This window comes from Polyodon spathula, chromosome 3 (genome assembly GCF_017654505.1).
Source record: "Polyodon spathula isolate WHYD16114869_AA chromosome 3, ASM1765450v1, whole genome shotgun sequence".
Classification (NCBI taxonomy): domain Eukaryota; kingdom Metazoa; phylum Chordata; class Actinopteri; order Acipenseriformes; family Polyodontidae; genus Polyodon; species Polyodon spathula.
Window position 1 is genome coordinate 38,581,229 of NC_054536.1, and position 24,713 is coordinate 38,605,941.

Consider the following 24,713-nt stretch of genomic DNA (forward strand, 5'->3'; position numbering starts at 1 on the left):
TTAACAAGTTTGCTTACTATACCAGAATCTAAATCATTAATGTAGATTAGGAAAAGCAGAGGACCTAATACTGATCCCTGTGGTACACCACTGGTTACCACACTCCATTCTGAGGTTTTTCCTCTAATCAGTACTTTCTGTTTTCTACATGTTAACCACTCCCTAATCCATGTACATGTGTTTCCTTGAATCCCAACTGCGTTCAGTTTGAGAATTAATCTTTTGTGCAGGACTTTGTCAAAAGCTTTCTGGAAATCTAAATAAACCATGTCATATGCTTTGCAATTATCCATTATCGATGTTGCATCCTCAAAAAAATCAAGCAAGTTAGTTAGGCACGATCTCCCTTTCCTAAAACCATGTTGACTGTCTCCCAGTACCCTGTTACCATATAGGTAATTTTCCATTTTGGCTCTTATTATAGTTTCCATAAGTTTGCATATAATAGAAGTCAGGCTTACTGGTCTGTAGTTACCTGGTTCAGTTTTGTTTCCCTTTTTGTGGATCGGTATTACGTTTGCAATTTTCCAGTCTCGGTACAACCCCTGTCTTGGTTAGCGGTTTGTAAATTACTTCTTTCATTTCTTTGGTCTCATCCGGCCCAGGGGATTTGTTTATTTTAAGAGCTCCCCTTTAACCTTCTGCCTCAGTTATGCTAAAGTTATTTAAAACTGTGGTTGTTCTTCAAAAATGTAGTACTAGAGGCATTTGTATCAAAACAATTATATCCCTAAAGTAGACAAATCTAAATGTAAAACTAAATTGCCAAAATGGTTTAATAGATCAATTAAAAAAAATTTTGGCAATTATTCAGCGAAAAAAGGCACTTTACAGAGCATTAAAAAAGGACCAAAAAAAAAGTACACAGAAAGAGTACACAGAACTGCAAACGCAAGTCAAAAAGGAAGTTAGAAAGGCCAAGAAAGAAATAGAAATGAACATTGCTAAGGGAGCTAAAACCAATTCCAAAATGTTTTTTTTTCCAATATTACAACAGCAAGAGAACATTCAAAGAGGAGATTAAATGTTTAAGAGATACAAATGGCAAAATCGTAGATGAAGAAAAAAAAAAAAAGCAAATATGTTAAATGATTACTTTTCACAAGTTTTTACAAAGGAAGATACTGACAACATGCCCCACATGTCATCCAGTTCCTGTCCAGTTTTAAATAACTTTAGCATAACTGAGGCAGAAGTGTTAAAGGGACTAGGAGCTCTTAAAATAAACAAATCCCCTGGGCCGGATGAGATCCTCCCAGTAGTACTCAAAGAAATGAAAGAAGTAATTTACAAACCGCTAACCAAGATCATGCAGCAGTCTCTTGACACAGGGGTGGTACCGACAGACTGGAAAATTGCAAACGTAATACCGATCCACAAAAAGGGAAACAAAACTGAACCAGGTAACTACAGACCAGTAAGCCTGACTTCTATTATATGCAAACTTATGGAAACTATAATAAGATCCAAAATGGAAAATTACCTATATGGTAACAGGGTACTGGGAGACAGTCAACATGGTTTTAGGAAAGGGAGATCGTGCCTAACTAACTTGCTTGATTTTTTTGAGGATGCAACATCCATAATGGATAATTGCAAAGCATATGACATGGTTTATTTAGATTTCCAGAAAGCTTTTGACAAAGTCCCGCACAAAAGATTAATTCTCAAACTGAACGCAGTTGGGATTCAAGGAAACACATGTACATGGATTAGGGAGTGGTTAACATGTAGAAAACAGAAAGTACTGATTAGAGGAAAAACCTCAGAATGGAGTGTGGTAACCAGCGGTGTACCACAGGGATCAGTATTAGGTCCTCTGCTATTCCTAATCTACATTAATGATTTAGATTCTGGTATAGTAAGCAAACTTGTTAAATTTGCAGACGACACAAAAGTAGGAGGAGTGGCAAACACTGTTGCAGCAGCAAAGGTCATTCAAAATGATCTAGACAAGATTCAGAACTGGGCAGACACATGGCAAATGACATTTAATAGAGAAAAGTGTAAGGTACTGCACGCAGGAAATAAAAATGTACATTATAAATATCATATGGGAGATATTGAAATTGGAGAAGGAATCTATGAAAAAGACCTAGGAGTTTTTGTTGACTCAGAAATGTCTTCATCTAGACAATGTGGGGAAGCTATAAAAAAGGTTAACAAGATGCTCGGATACATTGTGAAAAGTGTTGAATTTAAATCAAGGGAAGTAATGTTAAAACTGTACAATGCACTAGTAAGACCTCATCTTGAATATTGTGTTCAATTCTGGTCACCTCGCTATAAAAAAGATATTGCTGCTCTAGAAAGAGTGCAAAGAAGAGCGACCAGAATTATTCCGGGCTTAAAAGGCATGTCATATGCAGACAGGCTAAAAGAATTGAATCTGTTCAGTCTTGAACAAAGAAGACTACGTGGCGACCTAATTCAAGCATTCAAAATTCTAAAAGGTATTGACAGTGTCGACCCAAGGGACTTTTTCAGCCTGAAAAAAGAAACAAGGACCAGGGGTCACAAATGGAGTTTAGAAAAAGGGGCATTCAGAACAGAAAATTGGAGGCACTTTTTTACACAGAGAATTGTGAGGGTCTGGAATCAACTCCCCAGTAATGTTGTTGAAGCTGACACCCTGGGATCCTTCAAGAAGCTGCTTGATGAGATTTTGGGATCAATAAGCTACTAACAACCAAACGAGCAAGATGGGCCGAATGGCCTCCTCTCGTTTGTAAACTTTCTTATGTTCTTATGTTCTTAGATGTGCTTGTTAACCTAGGGGTCATGAGCGGGGGTATTAATAGGGGGTGTAGTGTAAGTGATCTGTTCCTTGGTAAATGGTTAGTGTTTTAACCTGCAAGGTATCTGTGCTGTTGTATTGTGAACCGTGAGTTTTGTCTTGTGTCTGTTAGTGCTTGTTAACTGTTGTCTGTTTTTTAATAGACTACCAGTAGCACGATCCATAGCTGTAGCGAAAGCCAGCATAAACCGGGACATCACTTTCACCCCTGCATTTCACAGAGAACTGTAAATATACCACAAGCACTTATTCACTATCACTAAGAACTGTGTTTGTGTTTTGTGTTTAGTGTTGTTGTGTTAAACTGGGCTTTTTGGTTGCGGGTCAAACCAGTAAGGGATTTTACAAACAAAGTGATACACGCTGCTGTATTCACTTCCATCATTTATTATTTACAGATGTTCGCCATAAGGCTCTGGACATTGCTAATTAATTCAATAAACACCCTCGCACCTGGACATCATTGTCTGTCTGTTTTTGTATCCGTTCTGCACTGCACACATCTGTAATCACTCACCACTTTGCCACAGAGGTATTTACATTTTTTTTTCACTTTTGATGTAAGAAAGTTTCAGACTTTTGGTGCTGGTACAGATGGTAATTCTAAGTGATTTAGATTTGCCGCTGCAACATAGTGAAATCAGCAAAACTCTTGGAGCTGTATAGAGACTTGATAGTTTGAAACAAGTTTTTATAACTTATACGAGGAACTACAGTTCCTCGCAATGATATTTGTTTCTTCTTGTTTGTATAGTCTTAGCAAATGAATGGTACAACCAAAAATATGTTTTAAAACAAACAGCATTTATTTAGTATAACAACTGGTTTATAGAACAGCATAAACCTTATGCATAGACAAATGTGATTGCAAAGTTATGTCTTTCCAAAGCTTGTAAATGATTTACTCATGAGCAAGGGCAGTACATGTGCTTACTGGTTACTGTATCATACTTACAGCTTATCTACTCAAATAGCATGGTTATAAAAAGCCCCCATAAGTTATCCCTATCACTAAATTACGTGATTTTTTTATTTTTATTTATGGCAGCAATGCACTTCCATACTTAAGCACCCTCAAGTTGTTTATTTCTCAGGTTTCCTGTAGCTTAAAAACAGCAAGAACTAATGTAACAAACAAATGCATTTCTAACACGGAACATTTGTCTCTCAAAAAAACAAACTGAAGACTGAAGTTAATGCTTTAAAGATATGTCCCTAAGTCAAGTCGAATAAATGTTTTAAGGCACCACAACTTGACTTCTTATTGTTTTACCACACTGTAAATATTAATGCGGTCTCCAACTTTCGGAAGGGACAGCAGCACATCAGTAAAATGCAGCCATTTATTCAGTTTGTTTGTTATCTTCCAGCATTTGAATGATTTGCCTTTGGTCCAGTGTGGTACATTATTGTTATTCAGCTATTATCAGTGCCTTTACTGCATGTACTATTTTTCCTAATTGCTTTCAGTATTAGATTGGTGTGTACAGCATCTTGAGAATTTCAGGGGGTTTCAGAATTGGGTTAAATCTGACCAAGCTCCTCATCTCACAGAAATGTTATAGAATGCGAAACTCCATTACCTTTTACATACAATCTCTGATTAAATTCCTTGAATTATGTCTACCATATTTGTGTATACTTTTATATAATTTAAACAACAACGAAGGGCATTTAATCGAATCAGACCACATACCGCCTTTCCTCCTTGTAAATAGCCTAATAGCATTGTATAAAATGATATATTTCAGAAGCAGAGCCTGGTTACTGCGGGGACGATTACATCTTGTCCAGTGTAAATATTCCTTAATTAAGAGGCACTGCTTCAGGATTATTCTATGCGTAACATAGAACTCGCTGCCTGCCAAAAGTATATTCTTGGGAATGAGAGACTTGTTCTCTGCAGTATACTTTACAAATACATTGAATAAATAGACTGAATAAATAATTTCCAGAGAGCCTTCTCAACCTGGTTTCTGTTTTTGCCTCATGGTGCTATTCGTATTAGTTATGGTTTGATCCAGTGTTAAAGTTCCACATGATTCAATTTTATTTTCTGGTATTCTATAGTAGCAAATTCCAATAAATCTAGCTCTATAGAAATCTCTTATCATATTTCATTAGTTAAATATCAGCCAATATTACAGCTTGTAAATATTTGAACCACAATATGTTGAAAGTAAAACCAAGGGTTTTTCATTGTAAATTCTACCTACTAAGCTGAAATACAGTACTTTTCTGAACCCAATTTTCAGATTTTCTTATTACAGTGATCTGTGAGGCATCGACAGAACGACACGACTGAGCAACTCAATGACACACTGAATTTTAAACAGCTGCTGTACTACTGTATGTACTTTAGTTATGTGGCACTCCCTTTGATCATGGCTTAATGTAATAGACATGAGATCACTGTTTGAGGGCATATCGTTATTATTAACATCGACCTATGGCAAATTTGTTATCACCTGTAATTTTAAAATGGCAAATCTGTTTCACCGTTCAGGTTACATTAAAATGTGATTCCAGTGAATTTAAGCACATTCACACCAAATACTTTAAGATTTTTGGAAAATGTGTTATCCATTTATATTGTACATTAGTAATCTGTATATTTAGGAAAGGTGAGTGGTGTTTTCTTTTTTTGACATTTCTACCTAGATCAAGTGAGACAAGGCCTTTCATTTTTTTGTAGTTTACTTTACCCTATGACTTCTTTAGCAAGGTCTTGGCTCCCTCTTGTGGGTGCTCTGCATTTGAACATTTTGTTAGTATACAAATCTACTGAATTTCCAAGAAAATAAATGTAATTATTGTTTATATGAACAACAACAATATAATACTAATGAGAAAACTAATAGGGCAGTGACACATTTGATATATACAGTCAGGGCCACTTTATTAGGACACTGGATTTGGCATCACCCTGAATCAGTCTACCAGAAATGGGGAAAGGCATAGGCAAAAAATATATGACCGTGGATGCATGTTGAGCAGGTCCCACAGTAGCAAGGCATTGGTCATCAGAGTGGAAAAATTAATGCAAAATGATTGCTCTAAGAGACAGCTACCTACGTCCACAAACACTTAGTGGTGGGCAGATGGAAAAAAAATACAGATCTAATACTTCTCTTATGGTTCTTTAACTGATAACTTCAGAAAGCAGATCTCGGTAAAGCAGAACCTATACAAAACAAAAACAAAAACAAAAAAAACGTTAAATGCAGGACAGCACACACCCATGTACACCCATACCATGCTAAGAAGTGTAAAGGAGTGTAAAGATTGGATTATTGGTAATTGAATCAATATGAATATGTAGGGATTAACTTGAACACCATATTTATCATCACGATCCTCAGCCTACCAGTTGTGTGAAATATCAACGACTCAATGGATTATCCCTTGAACACTATTCAGCACTTTGTGGAATCCATTCCACATTGTCAAGGCTGTAAGGGCAAATTAACCCAACCCAAGTTCTTCAGCTTTTAGCAGGCATTAACGAGAATCCCCCTTATCTCTCCCATTGCATAAATAAAGTTGAGACCTTGAACCATTAGGAAGTAGGCTAAATCCACAATTGGAAGTCCAGTAGTGGAAAGTTTCCAGTCAAGCACTCTGTGAGATCAAATGATTCTTAGTGTTAGATCTCCCTCCCAACCTAAGAGGGCGCTGTGTAAAGGGATTACTGCAATCCCTGTCTGTACTTAGGAGGGTTAAGGACCCAGGGAAGTTGACAGGTATGAGATTTCAGTTTACAAAAGCTCCTGTATTTTGAAAACTCAGTTTTGACAGGTATGTATACTGTATACTTTTTGGACAAGCAGTACAACATTAGAGATAAGTGTACTACATCTTATTTTCTGTTGTTCCTGGGTTTTAACAAATCATTTTGGCCTGGATTTTCCTATTCAGTTTATTAGATTGTGTTGAAAATGCCCCTTTATTTAAGTTAACATCCCATTGTGTCAAAGTGGTGAGTGAATACAGGTGAGTGCAGTGCAGAGCAAAATAATCACACAAACAATAATTAACAGGTGCAAGGATGTTTATTGAAATTACTTCAGTGTCCAGAGCCTTTAGCAAACACCTGTAAATAATAAATGATGGAAGTGTGTACAGCGGCGTGAATTACTTTGTTTGTAAAATCCCACGGGTTTGACCTGCAACCAGAAAGTCCAGTTTAACACACCAGCACTAAACACAAAACACAAACACAGTTCTTAGTGATAGTGAATAAGTGCTTGTGGTATATGTACAGTTCTCTGTGAAATGCAGGGGTGAAAGTGATTTCCGGGTTTATGCTGGCTTTCGCTACAGCTCTGGATTGTGTTATTGGTAGTCTATTAAAAGCAGACAACAGTTAACAGACACAAGACATAACTCACGGTTCACAATACGGCAGCACAGACTCCTTGTAGGTTAAAACAATAACCTTTTACCAAGGAACAGATCACTTACGTTATGCCCCCTATTATACTCTCGCTCATGACCCCTAGGTTAACAAGCACATCCGCTACTTGGGTGCCATAGCTCAGCCTCCTTCCTAAATGACCTTCCTAAGGAATAAATTGTCATGCCATTTAGTTAAGGGTACTCCGTTCCTTCTACATAGTGCCCCCACAGGTCGGGAGGGAGATCTAACACCTAGAATCATTCAATCTCTGTCACACCCTTTTACAGAAAGTGTGATTATAGCCTATTTGTTTACCTTAAAGAATTATAAAAGTCATGCTTTACTAACACATGAACCCTTGTCTCAATTGTCTTTGTTTTTATAACAGGCCAGCATTTACTTTAAGTTAACAGTTTCAGCCCAAATAGGATGCACCAGAATTATAAGTCTGACCTGTTATCACATTAACAGAAGCATTTCTATCCAGATTAATGTTTCTCATATAGTTTGACAATCAAAAAAAAAAAAAAAAAAAAAAAGGTGTAAAAGGTGCATCATTCTTAAAAAATATACATTTTGTACATAAAGTTTGTCACGGTGGGCAAATATATAGTACTACGGATTTGACAATTTGCTATTGCAAATGTAAAATGAACGGTACTTTTATTAAGGTTTATTCCCTAAAAACAGCATCCAGTCTTGCAACAAGTAAATGTTGTACCTGTCTTTTACTGCAGCCAGCACCTTTACCATATTTTTTACACATAAAGCATTCAAGTCCAATTCATGCAGCTTTGCCAGTGTTTCAAATGCTACAACATACAAGGCAGAACGGGACTAACTCCTGGAAGCCTGAGATCTCGAGATACATGTCCCTAAAATACATAATAAATCTAATTTTTTAAACGTTTGCTAGAAATACTCATTAACATATTGAACAAACCAAGCAAAATCAGCAGCTTTGTCTATTTGTCATTAACAGTAAACATGACTGATCTGTATTTCACCAGTTTTGAAAAAAAAAAAAAGTTTGTCATATCAAAACAAATCCACAATGATGAATTTAATTTGCAAGCTGTAAAGTACTGGAAATGACTTGCTGTGCAGAATGTGTACTTTTTGATCACCTACTTTAAATACTTTAAATGCTGGAGTGTCGCACACACCAGCAAGTTCAATTTTACACTGAAATACAGGCGTTTTAATGTGTGCCATGAAAAGTACTCATGATTTCTCAATTTTTGGGTGGCGACAGAATGTGACAAATGTCCCAAAAATAACCATGAAAAATGTTAATTGATGGTCATTTTTATTTTTGAGATGTTAACTAATATCATTCATTAAAAAAAAGCAGTTTAAGGTACAACATCACCACGATCAAACAATGCTATATATATTATATATATAATATATATATATATATATATATATATATATATATATAATATATAATTTATTTCAAGAATCAAAACACTTGATTATAGGCATGTAGCGCTGTGTGGACCAATTATCAAAGATACTGACTACTGTTCCCCTTATTCAAATATTCATAGAGCTCAGACATTGACACTGGCATTGGCCTCCCAGCCCCCCAAAAGTATGAGAGGGCATGTTTTGAAAAGTTGATTTTATAGATAGGTATAATTTGTTTCAAACGAAGCCCATTATTGTCCTGGAAATTCTACAACTTGACATGGAATGATTCAATTATTAATTCAACATTTTATAGAAAATCTATTGAAATTTAATAATCTCCTTTAAGTGAATGTGAGGATGTATATTTTGTATCTTTAAGTTGTTTTGCACTGTAGATTTTTTGGCTGATGAATATAATGGTATGTCTTCTCCCTCTAGTGGCAAAGATATGTATCTCACAAGAACATTGAATGGTCACAGTATTATTTACATTGCTGTCATTTTTGTATGTACAGTAATACAATTTAATAAGCATAAATAGTTACAATTTACAGGGCACATTTAAAAGATGATACTCCAAAATGACAGCTTTTTACACACACACACACACACACACACACACACACACACACACACACACACACACACACACACATATCACCAGTCACTGATAATATAATTGAAGAAAACTTAAATATTAATATTAAATTTTCTCTTATGAGAGCTTCTGTAGCAAAGGCTATAGCCCAGCCTGCACAAGAAAAGGCAAAAACAGTTTTGAAATTATTGGCTTTTGCCTTGTGGGCTCCTAGCAATAGGGGGCCTGAAGGCTTCTGCCAGAGAACATATCTTTTTTCTGCTTTATGTATGAGAAAAGTAGGATTGGACTGCCCTGATCTGCAAAGAAAAATACATAAAGAGTAATTAATCTCCTCCGTATAGAATGTAGATCCACTGAAAGTATCCTTCTCATTTACACAATTGGGACATTTGGCCTAGGGGCTATAGAAACCTATGCCAATAGAGAATTGGGACATTTGGCCAATAGGTCTATAGAAACCTATAGGTTACTTTCGTAAGGGGAAAGTCCTTACATTGCATAACCTCTTCTTTGTTGTACACTACAGGTGAGCGCCTCCTGCTGCCCTCATCTGGTTGTTACATTAGAGCTCTTTCAGTTTATACCTACCGTACTGTAAGTAAATATATAGCATACTATTTGGAAAAGTGGGTTAACCTATTTTTAGTAGCCTACTTTACAAATATGTTTTGCTTATTGACTGAACTAGGTAGTACCAGTATGGAAGTATGACACTGACAGTTTATAATAATTGCAGGTACTGTCTTTGTTCCGATTTGTTTTTAAAACAATAATTTACCGTTCCAGTAAATTAGTACTGTGCACAGCATTGGTTTAGTAAAGAATATATGTGTATTGTATAGGTTATCAAATAAAGTTGTCAAATCACAAAAGTACAGTATATGAGTAGGTCCATTCACATTATCTGGAACAACAAAAGGATATTTGAAGTTAAAGATACATACAGAATAAAAACAAATATGTAATTTATAAACACACATAGTGTTAATAGTAATGTAGAAATGCACAAAATAAAGACCTTTCATTTTTTTGTCATGATCGTGCTCATCAATTGTTGGATAGCTATGTACACTTAAATTTAGGGTAGGAACTTTTTTCTCCAAAGCTTGGGGTTTTGTTGTTGAGTGGACTGTAGAGGCAGTGAATCCATGCGACTGGTTATTGTTAGTGTAGACGTGTCGATAGCTTACTGCTTAGGCTTTGTGGCAAGGGGCGATACACATACAGTAATAATAAAAAGAATAATAATAATAATTGTAATACTAAACATGTCTACTGTGGAGGAGCTGAAGTTAAGAGTGAGGGAATTAGAAAACGAGCTGCTTAAATGTAAACCGAGTCGCAGCGTGGAAGATGTCAGCGCGGGTGACAACCAGACACCTCACAGACCCAGGATTGAGAAAATGAGCGCAGAGGTGGTGGATACCAATCCGTACAGGTAAGACAGATAAATCGTTAGACATTGTTAGTGCTCACAAGGCCCAATTCACACACCTTGATGTGTGGACCGGTCTCTTTATGCATTATTTCGATTACAGTTAATCCTGACACACTGGGTATTCAGAAGAAGCAGTACTAGACCACAACAACACAGATGCACATTTGTTTTATCAATAACATTTGTACAATTTAATTATTTAGCATTAACTCTTAAACGTGTCCTAAATACATTTTAAACCTATATTTGAATTTGTGTTTTTATGTGCGTTCCCAGCAGTTTTCCTTGTAGTTGGTTACCCTCGAGTAGAGAATGTGTTTGAAAATATAGGCTATTTATACATCCATATTCAATAACACAGTTTCAATTATACAGGAAAAAAGATGAAAACCTCAGTTGTATACGATGACTCGTACAAATCCAGTGACAGCAGCCATATGGTTATGGTACGGCTCATAGATGAATCGTCACGTCAGTAAATAATGATGCAGCGATGGCTGGTCACAGAAATAAAAAGTAAAATGAACTCCCCCGCATTCCATTCTATGAATGTCCTGGGCTGGTGATCTCTAGAAAAACGAACAAAAACTCCACGAGAATGGGTTCTTGTCAGATGCTACCACAGTTTTTGGAAGTTGTTCATATAGGCTATAATACAAAACAAGCAGTGAAACATACATGTAAACGTCTATCACAGGTGTTTTAACTAGTAAAGAATACAAATAATACAAATAATAATAATAATAAGCTCTGTTTTGTTTTTTAGCCGACTAATGGCGTTGAAACGAATGGGAATTGTACAAGATTATGAGGTAATTGCACATTTTATGCATGCAATCTACTGTGTAAGAATTTATTTTTCGTATTTGTAAAATTTAATGTGTTTATTTTGACAGAAAATTCGCACATTTGCTGTGGCAGTCGTTGGTGTTGGGGGAGTTGGAAGTGTAACTGCAGAAATGCTGACAAGATGTGGCATTGGTAAGGTAATGAAACTTTTTGATTTTGTAATTTGTAAATTGTTTTGAATGAGAATAAATAGCTTGTAGCTTTTTCTCATAATTTGATTTCCAATCTTTGCCTTGCAGTAAAAATATGTAAATTAAGCTGTCATTACAGTGAGTGATAGTTTACAAATAACTTGCCAACTACGAGAAATAAGACTTGATTGACACAAATATTGTTCATTAAATATTTGTAATTATTGTGATTTTATTTTTATTTAAAAAAAAAAAAAAAACACATTTCTCCTCCCTTCTTGTGGCTGTTACAGTAAAACTTAAAATGCTAACTGTGTATCAATTAGCTATCTGCCTACAGTGATTGGAAATATTGGATTTAAACGCTGGGTACACCCGTAAATACATGGTTAATAGTTAATACCACACACAATGCCAATTGATCAGTAGCTGCAGTGTCACATATTTAACTTAAAATAACGTGCCAGAAATGTAAGTATGTAAGAGAAGATGACCACTTAGTTTTGGTGGATGTATGTCATTTAAGTTTTATCATAATTATATCCTTAAATGCATATTATTTTCGGCAGCCAGTAGGTAGAAAACAGGACATGGTGCCAGTGGTAATTTTATTTTGTGTTCCCCCATTTAAGCTGCTGCTGTTTGACTATGATAAGGTGGAGCTGGCAAACATGAACAGGCTTTTCTTCCAGCCACACCAGGCTGGGATGAGCAAAGTTGAGGCAGCAGAGCATACTCTCAGGTAAAGTGCTTTGGTAGTGGATCCTTTCCTGCATGTATGGGTTTATAATGGCCAGCTGTCATGTAGCATGCTAAACAGCAAGCCTATTAAACATTACAGTTAGCACTCGGATATCCGTTACCCAGATACACGTCAGTCATGTTTTACCGGTGTTGTATTAAGAATAAAATCAATTATATATATATAAAAATATGTAAATGTAACAAATTAATGCACTTACCAATCAAATGCGATTTCCGACTGTCACCAGATTTCCGATACAAAGCCCATCTCTTCAATGTTAAAGTGTACTCATTTGTCCGTCACAGACCAAGTTTTTTTTTTGTTTATTTTTGGGGCTATGTGCCAAATCAGCCTGTCTTCATTATGCAGTTACCCAGCACTTCTTCCATTTTCACAATGCGAAAGTGCAGCAAAAATAAAGCAAAAGAGACAAGCTATGGTAATGTCTTTAGTTCTTGTGCATTTTCATTTGCAAGTGAACTGTGACATTAGGGCCTTTTTGAGCACTGTATTCTGCAATTTTGAATATTGACTTTGGATACAGTTTTAATTCTGGATTTTTTTTTTTTTTTAAACTCTTGCAAATTTCATTACTTTTTACATTTTGTGCTGTTCTGTGTGGGTAACATTTTGATTTCATTTTGCTGTTGGGTTGTTAATGGGGAATTTTACATACTGCTACAATATGTACTGGATTTAGAAGTATGTACTGTATTTCAGTCCACGTGTTGTCTCTTTTAGTAAGTGATATTTTCAGAATCACATCTGAATTAAAATACTACTTCTGCTGAAAATATAATACAGTACCAACAAAACCAACTACAGTACATCTAAATAGAGGTCTACTTATTTTAGACAGTCCCTTCAACTATATTTTTGACATTGTATCTTTTTTTTTTTTGTGTTCCCTGAAAAAGGACAAGGGTTGGAACGGACCAAAATTCAATACAAATACGCATCACACGCGTTTAACCGCCACTGAAGTCAAAATTTTATAGGATCGGATGTGCGAGTGCTGACTGTAGTATAAAAATATGATGGCATGTAGCTCTACTTTGGTTCAGCAGTTATGTTTTAAAACTCTTTAAACATTAGAAATGTGACAGTGTGAGTGCAATGGGAATTAAGAGGTTCTTGAGCTATGACAGTTCTGTATACTATTTAAGCCACTAGCTTGTATTAATGACTTCACATTTTATTAGGAACATTAATCCTGATGTGAAGTTTGAAAGGCACAACTACAACATTACAACAGTGGACAATTTTACACATTTCATGGATCGAATCAGGTGAGTTTTCTGATGTAATACTACTATGAATAATGATATATAACATCAGGGGTGTGCAATTCATATCACCCGACGCCCGGGACCACGAGATTTGTGTGAGGGACAACAAATTATGCTGTTATACTTTGTCCGTTGGACAAATATTGTTTGTTTATTTATTTTTCCTATATTCATTCTATTGCTAGAAAAATACTTCAAGTATATTTCTAGAGAGCCACGCAAGTTTCTGAAAACTGAATTGCGGAAGCACCTCCAAACATTTTAAAAAGTGCTTACGTCCTGCCTCTATCTGATTGGCTAGCTGTGGAAAAAGCTGATCTTCTATTGGTTATAAAGAAACACAGAAATGGCTGCCAAGAGAGCCTCTGGCAAGGCACAGATTAATCTTTTAAAGTTAAGGTATTATTTAAGTTTTTTGTAAATTTCTTTATACATGAACCTAATATTTAAGTGCAGCACTCTAGTAAATTAAAAAAAAAAAAAACATCATAGTCACTAAGGTATTGATGGATTAGAAAGAATAATGTTGTGTCATTTATAAAATTATAAGTCTATTCCTTAAGGTATGTTATACATTTGTTGGGGTGAGGTGGGATCACAGGGAGTGTTTTGTGTGTCTTGAAGAATTTAGTGAACCACTCAAGCTACAAAGCTAGATCCGCCCTGTTAATCACAAATTGATTGATTGTGTTCACTGTTAAATAAAACCAAAATCCTACAAGTTATATTCTACTTTTTTGTGTGTGTTTTGTGTGACGGGGAGGGGTCAAGTAGTCCCTTAGACAAGAAGTTTTTTTCAAAAATTGAACATCCCTGTAACATAATGATACAGTATTAATGGTAAATCAGTGTTTTTCAATACATTTATGTACTCAAATGATAATGTTGTAGTCAGACTTTCCACCTTGCTCTCTATCAGGCAATATATCTATGAACTGTATTGGAGGGAGACCTAAAAACAATGTCATTGAATGGCCCATACTGAACTAATATGTCATTGAATGGCCCATACTGAACTAATATGTCATTGAATGGCCCGTATTACACTTGCTAATTTCTATACAGTAGAGCTCTGAAGAACCGCATGTCCAGTCAATCGCAAGGTTCACGCATGGTTTTCTTTCTGTATGGCAACCACTCGTTGCACGGTTTTACCGTTCTCGCAACAACGTGAAAAGTGTACATAAAGCAATGGAGTGGGATGCAAGAGAAAACCAATGGTTCTCTCTGTTGATACAAAGCTAAATATAATACAGTGTCTTAAAGGGAGAACAAGCAACAAAACTGGCCTATTAATACAGTGTGGGCATCCTCACAATCTACAGCAACAAGAAATTGAAGAATAAGCTGTGTGCATTTTACAGGGATGCAGACAGCGGTGGACCATCCAAAGTCAAGATAATTAGGGGGTGTAAGTTTCATAGTGTGCGTGACACAGTATCAATCGTAGAACTGGAGCTCTTGTATGCTTTTTGTATTTGTTTACATTCGCAGTAAGTGACACAAAACATTGTTCTTTCTAGCGGCAAAAATTTATACTATACTGTAAAATTCAGTAAATCCTGTGAGTTTTGTTATAAAAATTGTTTACATTCATTTACTTGCACAGTAAATTACAGAAAAGTCATTTTTTCTAATGACAAAGACACTGATAAACTACTGTACAGTAAATTCTGTAAGATTTTTTTTTCTTACAAAGAGTGTTTGCATTTGTTTACATGCAAACGACACAATACATTTGTCTAATGGTTTTCTGTTATTGAACGTTATACTTAATTAAAACACTGCTCTTTCATTCGCTGCTTTGTTTTCTCCCACTTGCAATGAGCTGTCAGAGGCGCAACTACCCGTTTTTTATAATGAACTATCCTTGCACGGCAATCATGATATATTTACCAATATATTTTTTAGTTTTGGAGTTTTATATATTAACAGATTGTGTTTTGGGAGGTTACTGATCAACCACTTTTTCACAGCTGCACAGGGCTCGGTCCCAATTATTGCGGTTATGCAGAGTTCTACTGTCTTACATTTTTAAACAAGGTCTAATCCCTCATAGTAAGATCAGTTCTGGCCTATTCATATATTTTCAGGGTCCTAATTAAAGTTTTGTCCGTTATGTGCTGATCTTGTGTCTGTCACACTACATGGTGAACACAATAATTGCCTTGATCACCAAACTTTTATCATACATTCCAGCCTCCTAAGATATTTTTAGGAGACTATAATAAACTTGATTTCATACTAATATGTTAAACTTTTTCGATACTGTGCGATTGATGTACTGTTTTTATCATGTCATGTTTTTCTCTTTAGTAATGGGGGGCTGGAAGAAGGGAACCCTGTTGACCTTGTTTTGAGCTGTGTGGACAACTTTGAAGCGCGTATGGCAGTCAACACTGTAAGTGCTGTATTACATTGCATTTCCATAAACAAGGCTGAAATGAAGATCATTTAATAAAACATCTAGACGTGAATTAGAACATTTAAAAATTACATCATGCAAAGTGTACTAGTGAACCACAATACCGGATAGATTTTCACATGTGCCATTATGTAAATCTCTGGTGACGCTGCTTGGAGCAGTTATTTAGAATAATATTGCTTCACGATCTGTTTATTTTGAAGTGGGTGATCCTAATGTAGTGTGTGATCTGTGTATTGCAGTTTTTAACCATTGAAATTGAGCTATTTGAGAGCAAGTTGTCTTGTACCATTTTCATGTCCTGGTGATGTAGAAATCATCAGTGGTCAATTTGATCCTTTTCAGGCATGTAATGAAATTGGTCAGATATGGATGGAATCTGGCGTCAGTGAAAATGCTGTTTCGGGACACATTCAACTCATCATTCCTGGAGAGACTGCCTGTTTTGCAGTATGTTCTAAAACATTTATTTGTACAATATTGTTTGTTTGAATGGTTTTGCAAATGTGTTAATTTCAGGCAAACTGGTTTTGATAAATTTATTGAAATATCTTGTCCAACATCCACCATTTCAAGTAGTGCTTGTAGGCTGAAACAAAAAGCATTGCCTATATGACAAGGGTATCTGAAAAGGAGGACTGCAGGCAGTGGTCTAGGTAAACTGCGTACCTGCCGGGTTTTTGCATTAAAAAGAGAAATATACAATAAATTCAAATTGAATGCGTAAAAATACTCAGCAATTTTGCTGTACAGCTTGTCTGTCTCCCCTCCTGCCGCCCCTAAAACATCCACAAACAACTACATTTCCCAGAATATAATGTATTGTTACTATGAAACTGTACATAAGAAAAAACAACCAACAAACATTATCCAATCTCTGGCTAGCTCTGTTGTCTTTGCAGCCAATCGCAGTAAGAATAAGAAAAATTTGAAGCTACAAAGGGTGAAGCATAAACCAGAGGCGGTGCCATGCTTGGGCCTGAGGGGCCTCGGCACATCCATTTTGCTCATGGGCCCACCCAGTTATGGAGCGATTGACAATTAAAAACATTTCATACCAAACCGTATCAGAACGTAATCTGCTGCGGCAAGTCTAGCTCATCCTCGTGGTTCAGAAATATATGTCCGTCCCACCCACCCCAGTACCGTTGTCATGGTTATGAGAAAAAAAAAAAGATTGGTGATTGGACGGCTGAAATATGAGCTCTTATGTCTTCGATACTATAGTATTGAAATTACAGCACGTCGGCAGCATACATACAGGAACTTTTCTTTCATTGCAAGGCATGCAAGCAACCAGATTGTACAGCTGCTCTTTAGTTATTTTTTACATTTGCAATTAGCTATCTAACTACCTAAACAGGCAGCAATGTGGAGTAGTTGTTAGGACTCCTAACTGGAGGGTTGAGGAACACTGCTGCTGTACCCTTAAGCAAGGTACTCTACCTAGATTGCTCCAGTAAAAACTCAAACGTATAAATGGGTAATTGTATGTAAAAATAATGTGATATCTTGTAACAATTGTAAGTCGCCCTGGATAAGGATGTCTGCTAAGAAATATAATACAGAACGTTTAGCCATCTTTGCAGTAAACTGTAGCTACGTATTACGCATCAACTATGTTCCGACACATTTTGTAAAAAGAAAACAAACTGACGAATCAACAGATGCACAAGTAATGTAAATACCTACATTTAATTTTATCAACTCAGTTGACTGATGCAGCTGAGTGTACTGTATGTTATGCTCAATTCATGCCTCGATTCCTGTTTTGTTTTTGTTCTCATATAACTGACACTTTTCTAAAGCTCAAAGGGAAGTATTAACATTCACTTTTAGTCACTGTATGAGAGCTTTTTAAATGTAAGCTCACTTTGGGAAGTCGAATACACGTTTGAGAGCTTTTGTCAGAACTTGTAGCTCGTTAACATTGAGGATGAAAAGTGTACTAATAGAAGAATGTGTGTAAATTAATTCAATTTGGCATTTTATCTATCACAGTCCTGGTAGTTCAGTGTATTGTTGAGGTGTCATTGGAAAGAGTTAAATGTCAGGGCATTTTGACCTCATATCTAAGGATGTATTTATTTCACTGTAAAAAATAAAAATAAAAAAAATGCGTATTTCAGTCTAGTGATATTTCACGATTAAACGTGTGTATTAAAGCACACACAATAGCTTCACATTCAATTTTGATCATGTTTTCTAGATTATTATATAACAAATGTTGCTAAATATTTAAATGCTTACCTGAAAAACACTAAATGCAAAATTGTTCAATATTTAGATTTTTGTCCACCTTTTTAAAGACATTCTATTTTCACCATCCATGAATTATCAAACAAAATAAAAACACAAATAGTGCCTATAGAAAGTCTACTCCCCCTTTCAAAATACTCACCTTTTGTTACCTTATAGCCTGAAATTAAAATGCTTTAGTTTTTTTTTTTTCATTTATCTACACATCCTACCCCACAACTTCCAAGTGAAAAAAATATTCTAGAAATTTGTAGCAAATTAATTAAAAATAAAAACTGAAATAGCTTGGTTGGATAAGTGTTCATCCCCCTTGTAATAGCAATCCTAAATTAGCTCAGGTATAACTAATTGCCTTCAAAATCACACACCAAGTTAACTGGCCTTCACCTGTGTTAAATTGTAGTGATTCTCATGATTTCAGGATAAATTCAGTTCCTGTAGGTTCCCTCTGCTGGGCAATGCATTTCAAAGTAAAGACTCAACCATAAGTGCCAAGGTGCTTTCAAACGAACTCTGGGACAAAGTTGCTGAAAGGCACAGATCAGGTATGGCACCACCAAGACCCTGCCTAGATCAAAGCACACTGCCAAAGCTACACTGGAATGGCTAAGGAACAAAAACAGAAATGTCCTTGAGTGGCCCAGACAGAGCCCCGACCTAAATCCAATTGAAAGTTAGTGGCATGACTTAAAGATTGCTGTCCGTCAACACTCCCCAAGGAACTTGACAGAACTTGAACAGTTTTGTAAAGAAGCATGCACACCTAGATTTGGCAGTATTTGACCAAAGTTGGTAGAGAAGTATCCCAACAGACTCACAGCTGTAATTGCTGCCAAAGGTGCTTCCACCAAGTATTAACTCAGGGGTGGAGACTTATCCAAATATGATCTTTCAGTTTTGTATTTTTAATACATAATTTTTTTCTCAATAAAAACTTTTTTCCCCTTAACAGTGTGGAGTATGGTATGTAGATAAGTGGGGGAAAAAAAGCCTAATTTAAATGCATGAAACTCTGAGGCACTGACACAACAAAATGTGAAAAACGTTCAAGGGGGTGTAGACTTTCTATAGGCACTGTAAATGTAAAAATAACAAGACACATGAAATGGCCCTCGTACTGGACAGAGCGATCTTTAGCAGAAATATTTACAATCTTTGAGCAGCTGGTGTCTTTTTCGTTAGACATTTTAAAGAAATGTTGCAGCTCTATGCTCAATCATTTACCAGAAGCAAACTAAACCGGCTGTCAAGTTTATAAATGCAGTGTAACAGGTAGTGTCAATAAGACGAGCATTTGCTGTATTTATTTAAGTGATAGAAATATGTATTTATCTATTTTCAGAAGTGAGAATTTTCACGGAAATCATGAAATCCATGATAATTGTGAAAAGAATACAGGCTAAAGGCCTCTACACACTGATAAGCAAATGTGTAGACAGATCGCACCACAACAAAAAATCAAACACAAGCCGTTCACACTGCCTGCGATGCGACGAGAAGACACTGAAACGAGGAACTGACCAATGAGGAACAGCTTCCCTTGAGTGCCTTTTTCAGTAAACAGTGGCGGAAGATAATTCTTGCAATATCAAAATACCCGGAGCTGTACAATAAAGGACACACAAATTCTAAAGACACGGTAATGAGGGAGAACATCTGGCAGTTCATCTCCAGGGAAATGGATATAGCTGGTGTGTATGATTCATTTAACTTTACTAAAATAAGTATTCTGAAAAGCAATTATGTATTATACATTTTTATTGACTGTATATCACGTGTGTGCCTGTCACCACAGGTGTGAAAGAAAGGTAGTGACACATCAAAAGTACCATTTTATCGCAGGACAAATCGCATCACATCCAGTGTGTAGAGGCCTTTACTCATCTTGGAGCTCTGTAGTTCGCTGACTCACTCTGCAAACCCATTTACGTCTGAATCCGAAATGGTGACTCAAATTGCAAAAAAAATATTGATTTCACACGATAGAGCTATGTGTGGCTAAAACCTGAGAGAGTAAAATGTTACCAGTATGTAACATTGAAACAAATGACACATAAGCAACCAAGAATTAAACAACATTACAGTAAATTTAAAGCTGCATTTTTTTACCTCTACCAATTAGTTCTTTAAAGTGACAGTCTGGTGTAATACAGATTCATATTTCAAATTCCACTTTAGCCGCAAACCCAGTTAAGTGTTCTTTTTTACCGTATAGACATAATTTAACTTTTTTTTTATTTAACTTTTCCTCAGAGGCTTATACTAACAGTAACAAAACTGCACTAAACTGACCCTATACTTTCGTAACAGTCCTACTTTAAAGTGCTATACATTGAGTATTTTGGAAGTGCCTGTACAGTGAATTGGATTACCTAATTTCTTACAGTGTGCTCCTCCTCTTGTGGTGGCTTCCAACATAGATGAGAAGACCTTGAAACGAGACGGAGTTTGTGCTGCCAGCTTGCCTACCACCATGGGAGTAGTTGCAGGAATCCTAGTTCAAAATGTTCTCAAGTAAGTGAATTAATGTATTTTCACCTCACTTATGCTGGCCGGACCAGATAAGGTATTTAGGGGGAAACATAACTGTATCTTGTTGTCATTTCCTTTGCAAATAATGATTTTGTTGGCTTACACAGGTATCTTTTAGGTTTTGGTACAGTGAGTTATTATTTGGGTTACAATGCAATGCAGGATTTCTTCCCCACAATGGTCATGAAACCCAACACCCAGTGTGATGACAGACACTGCAGAAAACAGCAAGAGGAATACAAAGTAAGCAGTCTGTATTTTTATTATTTAGGATATTGTGGCTAAATATTAATTAGTATGTTTACAGTACTAACTTCTATTCAGCTGGTTTCATTTCCCAGATTAGCACTAATCTTGAACTACATTAAATTACTTTAATAGAATAATATATGCTAATCAGAGTACATGAAACCAGATATCTATTTTAGATTTTTTACTAAGGCTGATCATTTGATAAATGTATTGAAAGTAGATGGTTGTGTACCTTGAACTTATACCTGATGTAAAAGCAGGTAAATCTAATAACTTTGTATAGAAGCAATATAAACATTAAATGGTCAGCATTGACTTAAGAACTCAAGAACTAATTTTAATAAGGTATGGATGCATTAAAACAATGTAAGGCACCATTTAAAGAACATTAGAGGATTAGGGGAAATGTGACCTGATTTCATTAACCATGTAAAAGAGTGTGTTTTAATTGCAAAAAGAAAAAAAAATGACATTACCTCCCGCTCCCCTGCCCCCAAGAATATATGACAATAAATCCTAGGCTTAGAAAATGTATTTTTAAAAAGCAATGCTACTCCACTGTATTCACTCATAGAATAAAGAGGCAGCACGACCAAAACAGGAGGTGGTGGTGGTAGAAGAGGAACAAGTGCTTCATGAAGACAATGATTGGGGTAAGGGCTAAAATATTTTGCAGAATAATTCAGATATCTGGTAAATGTATGCAATTTACAAAACAAAATGGTTAAAAAATCTGAGACTCATTTTGTTGGACAGGCATTGAGCTGGTTTCAGAGGTCACAGATGAGGAACTAAAAGCTGCTTCAGGTCCCGTGCCAGATTTACCAGAAGGGATCACTGTGGCGTACACTGTTCCAGAAAAGGTCTGCATATGTCATTATTAGTTGACTTTTAGTTAAAGCTTTTATATAAAAACCTATTATACTCTATGAAAAGTCTTGTCCGCTCTAGAGAAGTTATGTATCGTATTAACTGTATTAAGGTAGTGATGCATTTGAGAGAATACCGAGAACCGTAAGTTTTAGTTGCTGTGGCATCAAGCGTTTTAATGAATGTCTGCTCTTTATTGTAGGTGGAAGCAGCCTGTGGTGATGAAACAGTTCCAGACTCTGAGCAAAGTCTTGAAGAACTTATGGCACAGATGAGAAAAATGTAGATATTCATATGAAGAAAATTAATTAGGTCTTAAAGCAGCTGCAGTTTTTATTCTTAACAAATACTGTATCAGTAACGCTTAAAATTCTGTTTTCTTTCTATGTACAGTAGAACCTCAGAGTTATGAACACTTTGGGAATGATGGCTGTACCTAAGTCTGAATGTCTAACTCTGAAAATCAGTTTTCAATAGTTTTAATAAATGTGTACACCTGCTATCTATACCTTCAATCTAAAGAATACTACATGGATACAGTAATGTAATACTCATATTGCTATGGTTCAAAAGTTTTTATACATGGAAATAAATTTAAGTTCACATTTTAAATTATAACAAATTTAAACATCCAGGAAAACGTGGGTTAACATAGTGCTTTTTTTTTTTTTTTTTAAACAAAAATGCAGTACTTGCTTTGAAGTCTGGATACATTTGTTGGTACAGTAATTCTGCCTTCATGACCAGCACACCACTTAGGAGTGCCTATCTGGTAGCATTGCATATTGCTGGCTAAAAGTGGGGTGTTCGCTAAGTTTGTTGTTCGTAACTGAGGTTTTACTGTATTTAAATTTGGTCATATGTTGTAATGTATATAATATCAGAATTTTGGCCAGGGAGTAATTATGCAGAAAAAAAATTGGTAGTACGCCGTATGGAAGTTGCTGACACATTATTTACTTCCCCCTTTGCCAGTAAGGTAGAAATAATTTAAAAAAAAGACTTAAAATATAAAGAAACCAGAGTTCCGTGCATACTGGCTTTTAAAAGCTATTATGTAAATCAGTCACCTGTCTGCAAATGAATTATAATCTGTTACAAAAAAAAAAAAAAAAAACATTAAACATTTCAGCATTATGTATCGTATGTAAAGGTTTGGGTCGAGTAACTAAAATATTTAAATAAAACTAATTATGTTGTTTGAGACAAAATATATCCCAGTGATTATATTTAATAAATCCTGAAGAGCATTTAAAACATTTTAAAAGACCAGTGTCTTGTTTTCTTTGTTGTTTATCTGTGAAAATGTATGAGTTGTCACTCAATATACAAAATAAATACACTGAAAAGCAACCAGGTAGGTTATAACTGTTAACCGGGCTTTGATAGCACTTCGCATGACGCAAGGTGCTAATCTTACTATCCTCTTTGCCATGCTCTTCTGTGGCTACTTCACACATGTCTATATAGAACTATACTGTAACTCTGCCTCTCAACTACATTGTTATAAAAGTGGGAGCACTGCATTTTGCACCTTCCCAGCACCACTCACCTCAACACAGCTAGATTCTTGAGCATCTCTCCCAGTGGGATGACTGTGACCCAGGCTCTCCTCATAGACCTTCAGAGCTGCTTTGATTTTTCTAAACAACATATTAAAAGCATAGGTAGATAAAGTAGTCATTTCTAATTATTTTACTCATAGTTTAAATCCACTACTTTTTAAATTGTATGTTGCATATATGTTGTACTTTTAATGTGGCAAAATGTAGCTACAACTTACCACCTGACAGTATAATACAGCTAGGTTTACTAAAGCTGTGGCCACACTTGTGTGTTAAGGCCCAAAAGACTTCTGCCAGTTTATACAGAGGAACAGCTGCCTTGTCCAGTTTACCCTAAAAAATAACAATAATAACATTTACATAAATAGATAAACTATAAATGATTATTTCAGATAGAATGGTTTGTAAACATAAATTAATGGGAATGTGAAAGAGCTGTATCATGAAATGTTCAAAGGTTTAAAATAATGTACATTACCATAAGAGAATCATAAGCCCATTTTAACTGGCATGCTCTACCCGGGTCTGACCCTACCAGGCGTCAGGCTGGTCCGCTATGCAATTTCACACTGAAACAGAAGCAAGTACACAACGCGCATAGCAATGTCCCATGAGCAGCATTTGTGGACGTGTCTGTCCAAGCTTCTCTGGATTGAATCATCGGCCCAAATGTTGATTAGAGCAAATCTTCATCCCTGCTGCAATCTGGCTCATGGTGTGTCTCAGTCAATAGAAATGTGGCTCAACCTGGGTCAAAGTGTGTCGACCTACAACCTGAGGTGGCTCACTTCAAGCCAGGTACGACCCAAGTACATGGTTTCACACTACGGGGGGGGGTGTTGTGAGCCCAGTAGCCAGAGCCCATGTCGGAACCCGGGTAGGAGCACCAGTGTGAAAGGGGCTATATACAACTGTGAGTATTAATATGGCCAGAGGTTACACTAATGCAACAGTCAAAGGGTTTTTTTTTTTTTTTTTTTTTTAAAGGACAACACAAGTAATGTAACAGAAATTAAAAGAATACAGCTGCGTACCAAACATTATGGCAGTAGATCAAAGTGTAGTCTATACTACAATAAAATGTAACATGACCTCAATATGACAGCCATATTACACATGCAGGGTTTATACAACCTTAAAAATAT

General features: G+C 36.0%; 1 protein-coding gene across 1 annotated transcript; it reads left to right on the forward strand.

The window, feature by feature from the left end:
- Positions 1-10,228: 10,228 nt before the first annotated feature.
- Positions 10,229-23,264, forward strand: uba5 (ubiquitin-like modifier activating enzyme 5). The gene is made up of 12 exons (XM_041245211.1): positions 10,229-10,651; positions 11,418-11,463; positions 11,548-11,637; positions 12,264-12,373; positions 13,579-13,665; positions 15,982-16,066; positions 16,436-16,540; positions 20,736-20,863; positions 20,989-21,124; positions 21,708-21,786; positions 21,890-21,996; positions 22,206-23,264. Exons 1-12 carry the CDS (start codon positions 10,362-10,364, stop codon positions 22,287-22,289), a joined length of 1,347 nt encoding a protein of 448 aa, XP_041101145.1. The 5' UTR covers positions 10,229-10,361; the 3' UTR covers positions 22,290-23,264.
- Positions 23,265-24,713: the final 1,449 nt, after the last annotated feature.

Excerpts from the sequence above, each read along its gene's own strand:
- uba5 (XM_041245211.1), top strand. The coding sequence starts at position 10,362 with ATGCGACTGGTTATTGTTAGTGTAGACGTGTCGATAGCTTACTGCTTA. Across the intron at positions 12,374-13,578 it reads GCAGCAGAGCATACTCTCAG|GAACATTAATCCTGATGTGA; the intron begins GTAAAGTGCTTT and ends ACATTTTATTAG. Across the intron at positions 21,787-21,889 it reads TCATGAAGACAATGATTGGG|GCATTGAGCTGGTTTCAGAG; the intron begins GTAAGGGCTAAA and ends TTTGTTGGACAG.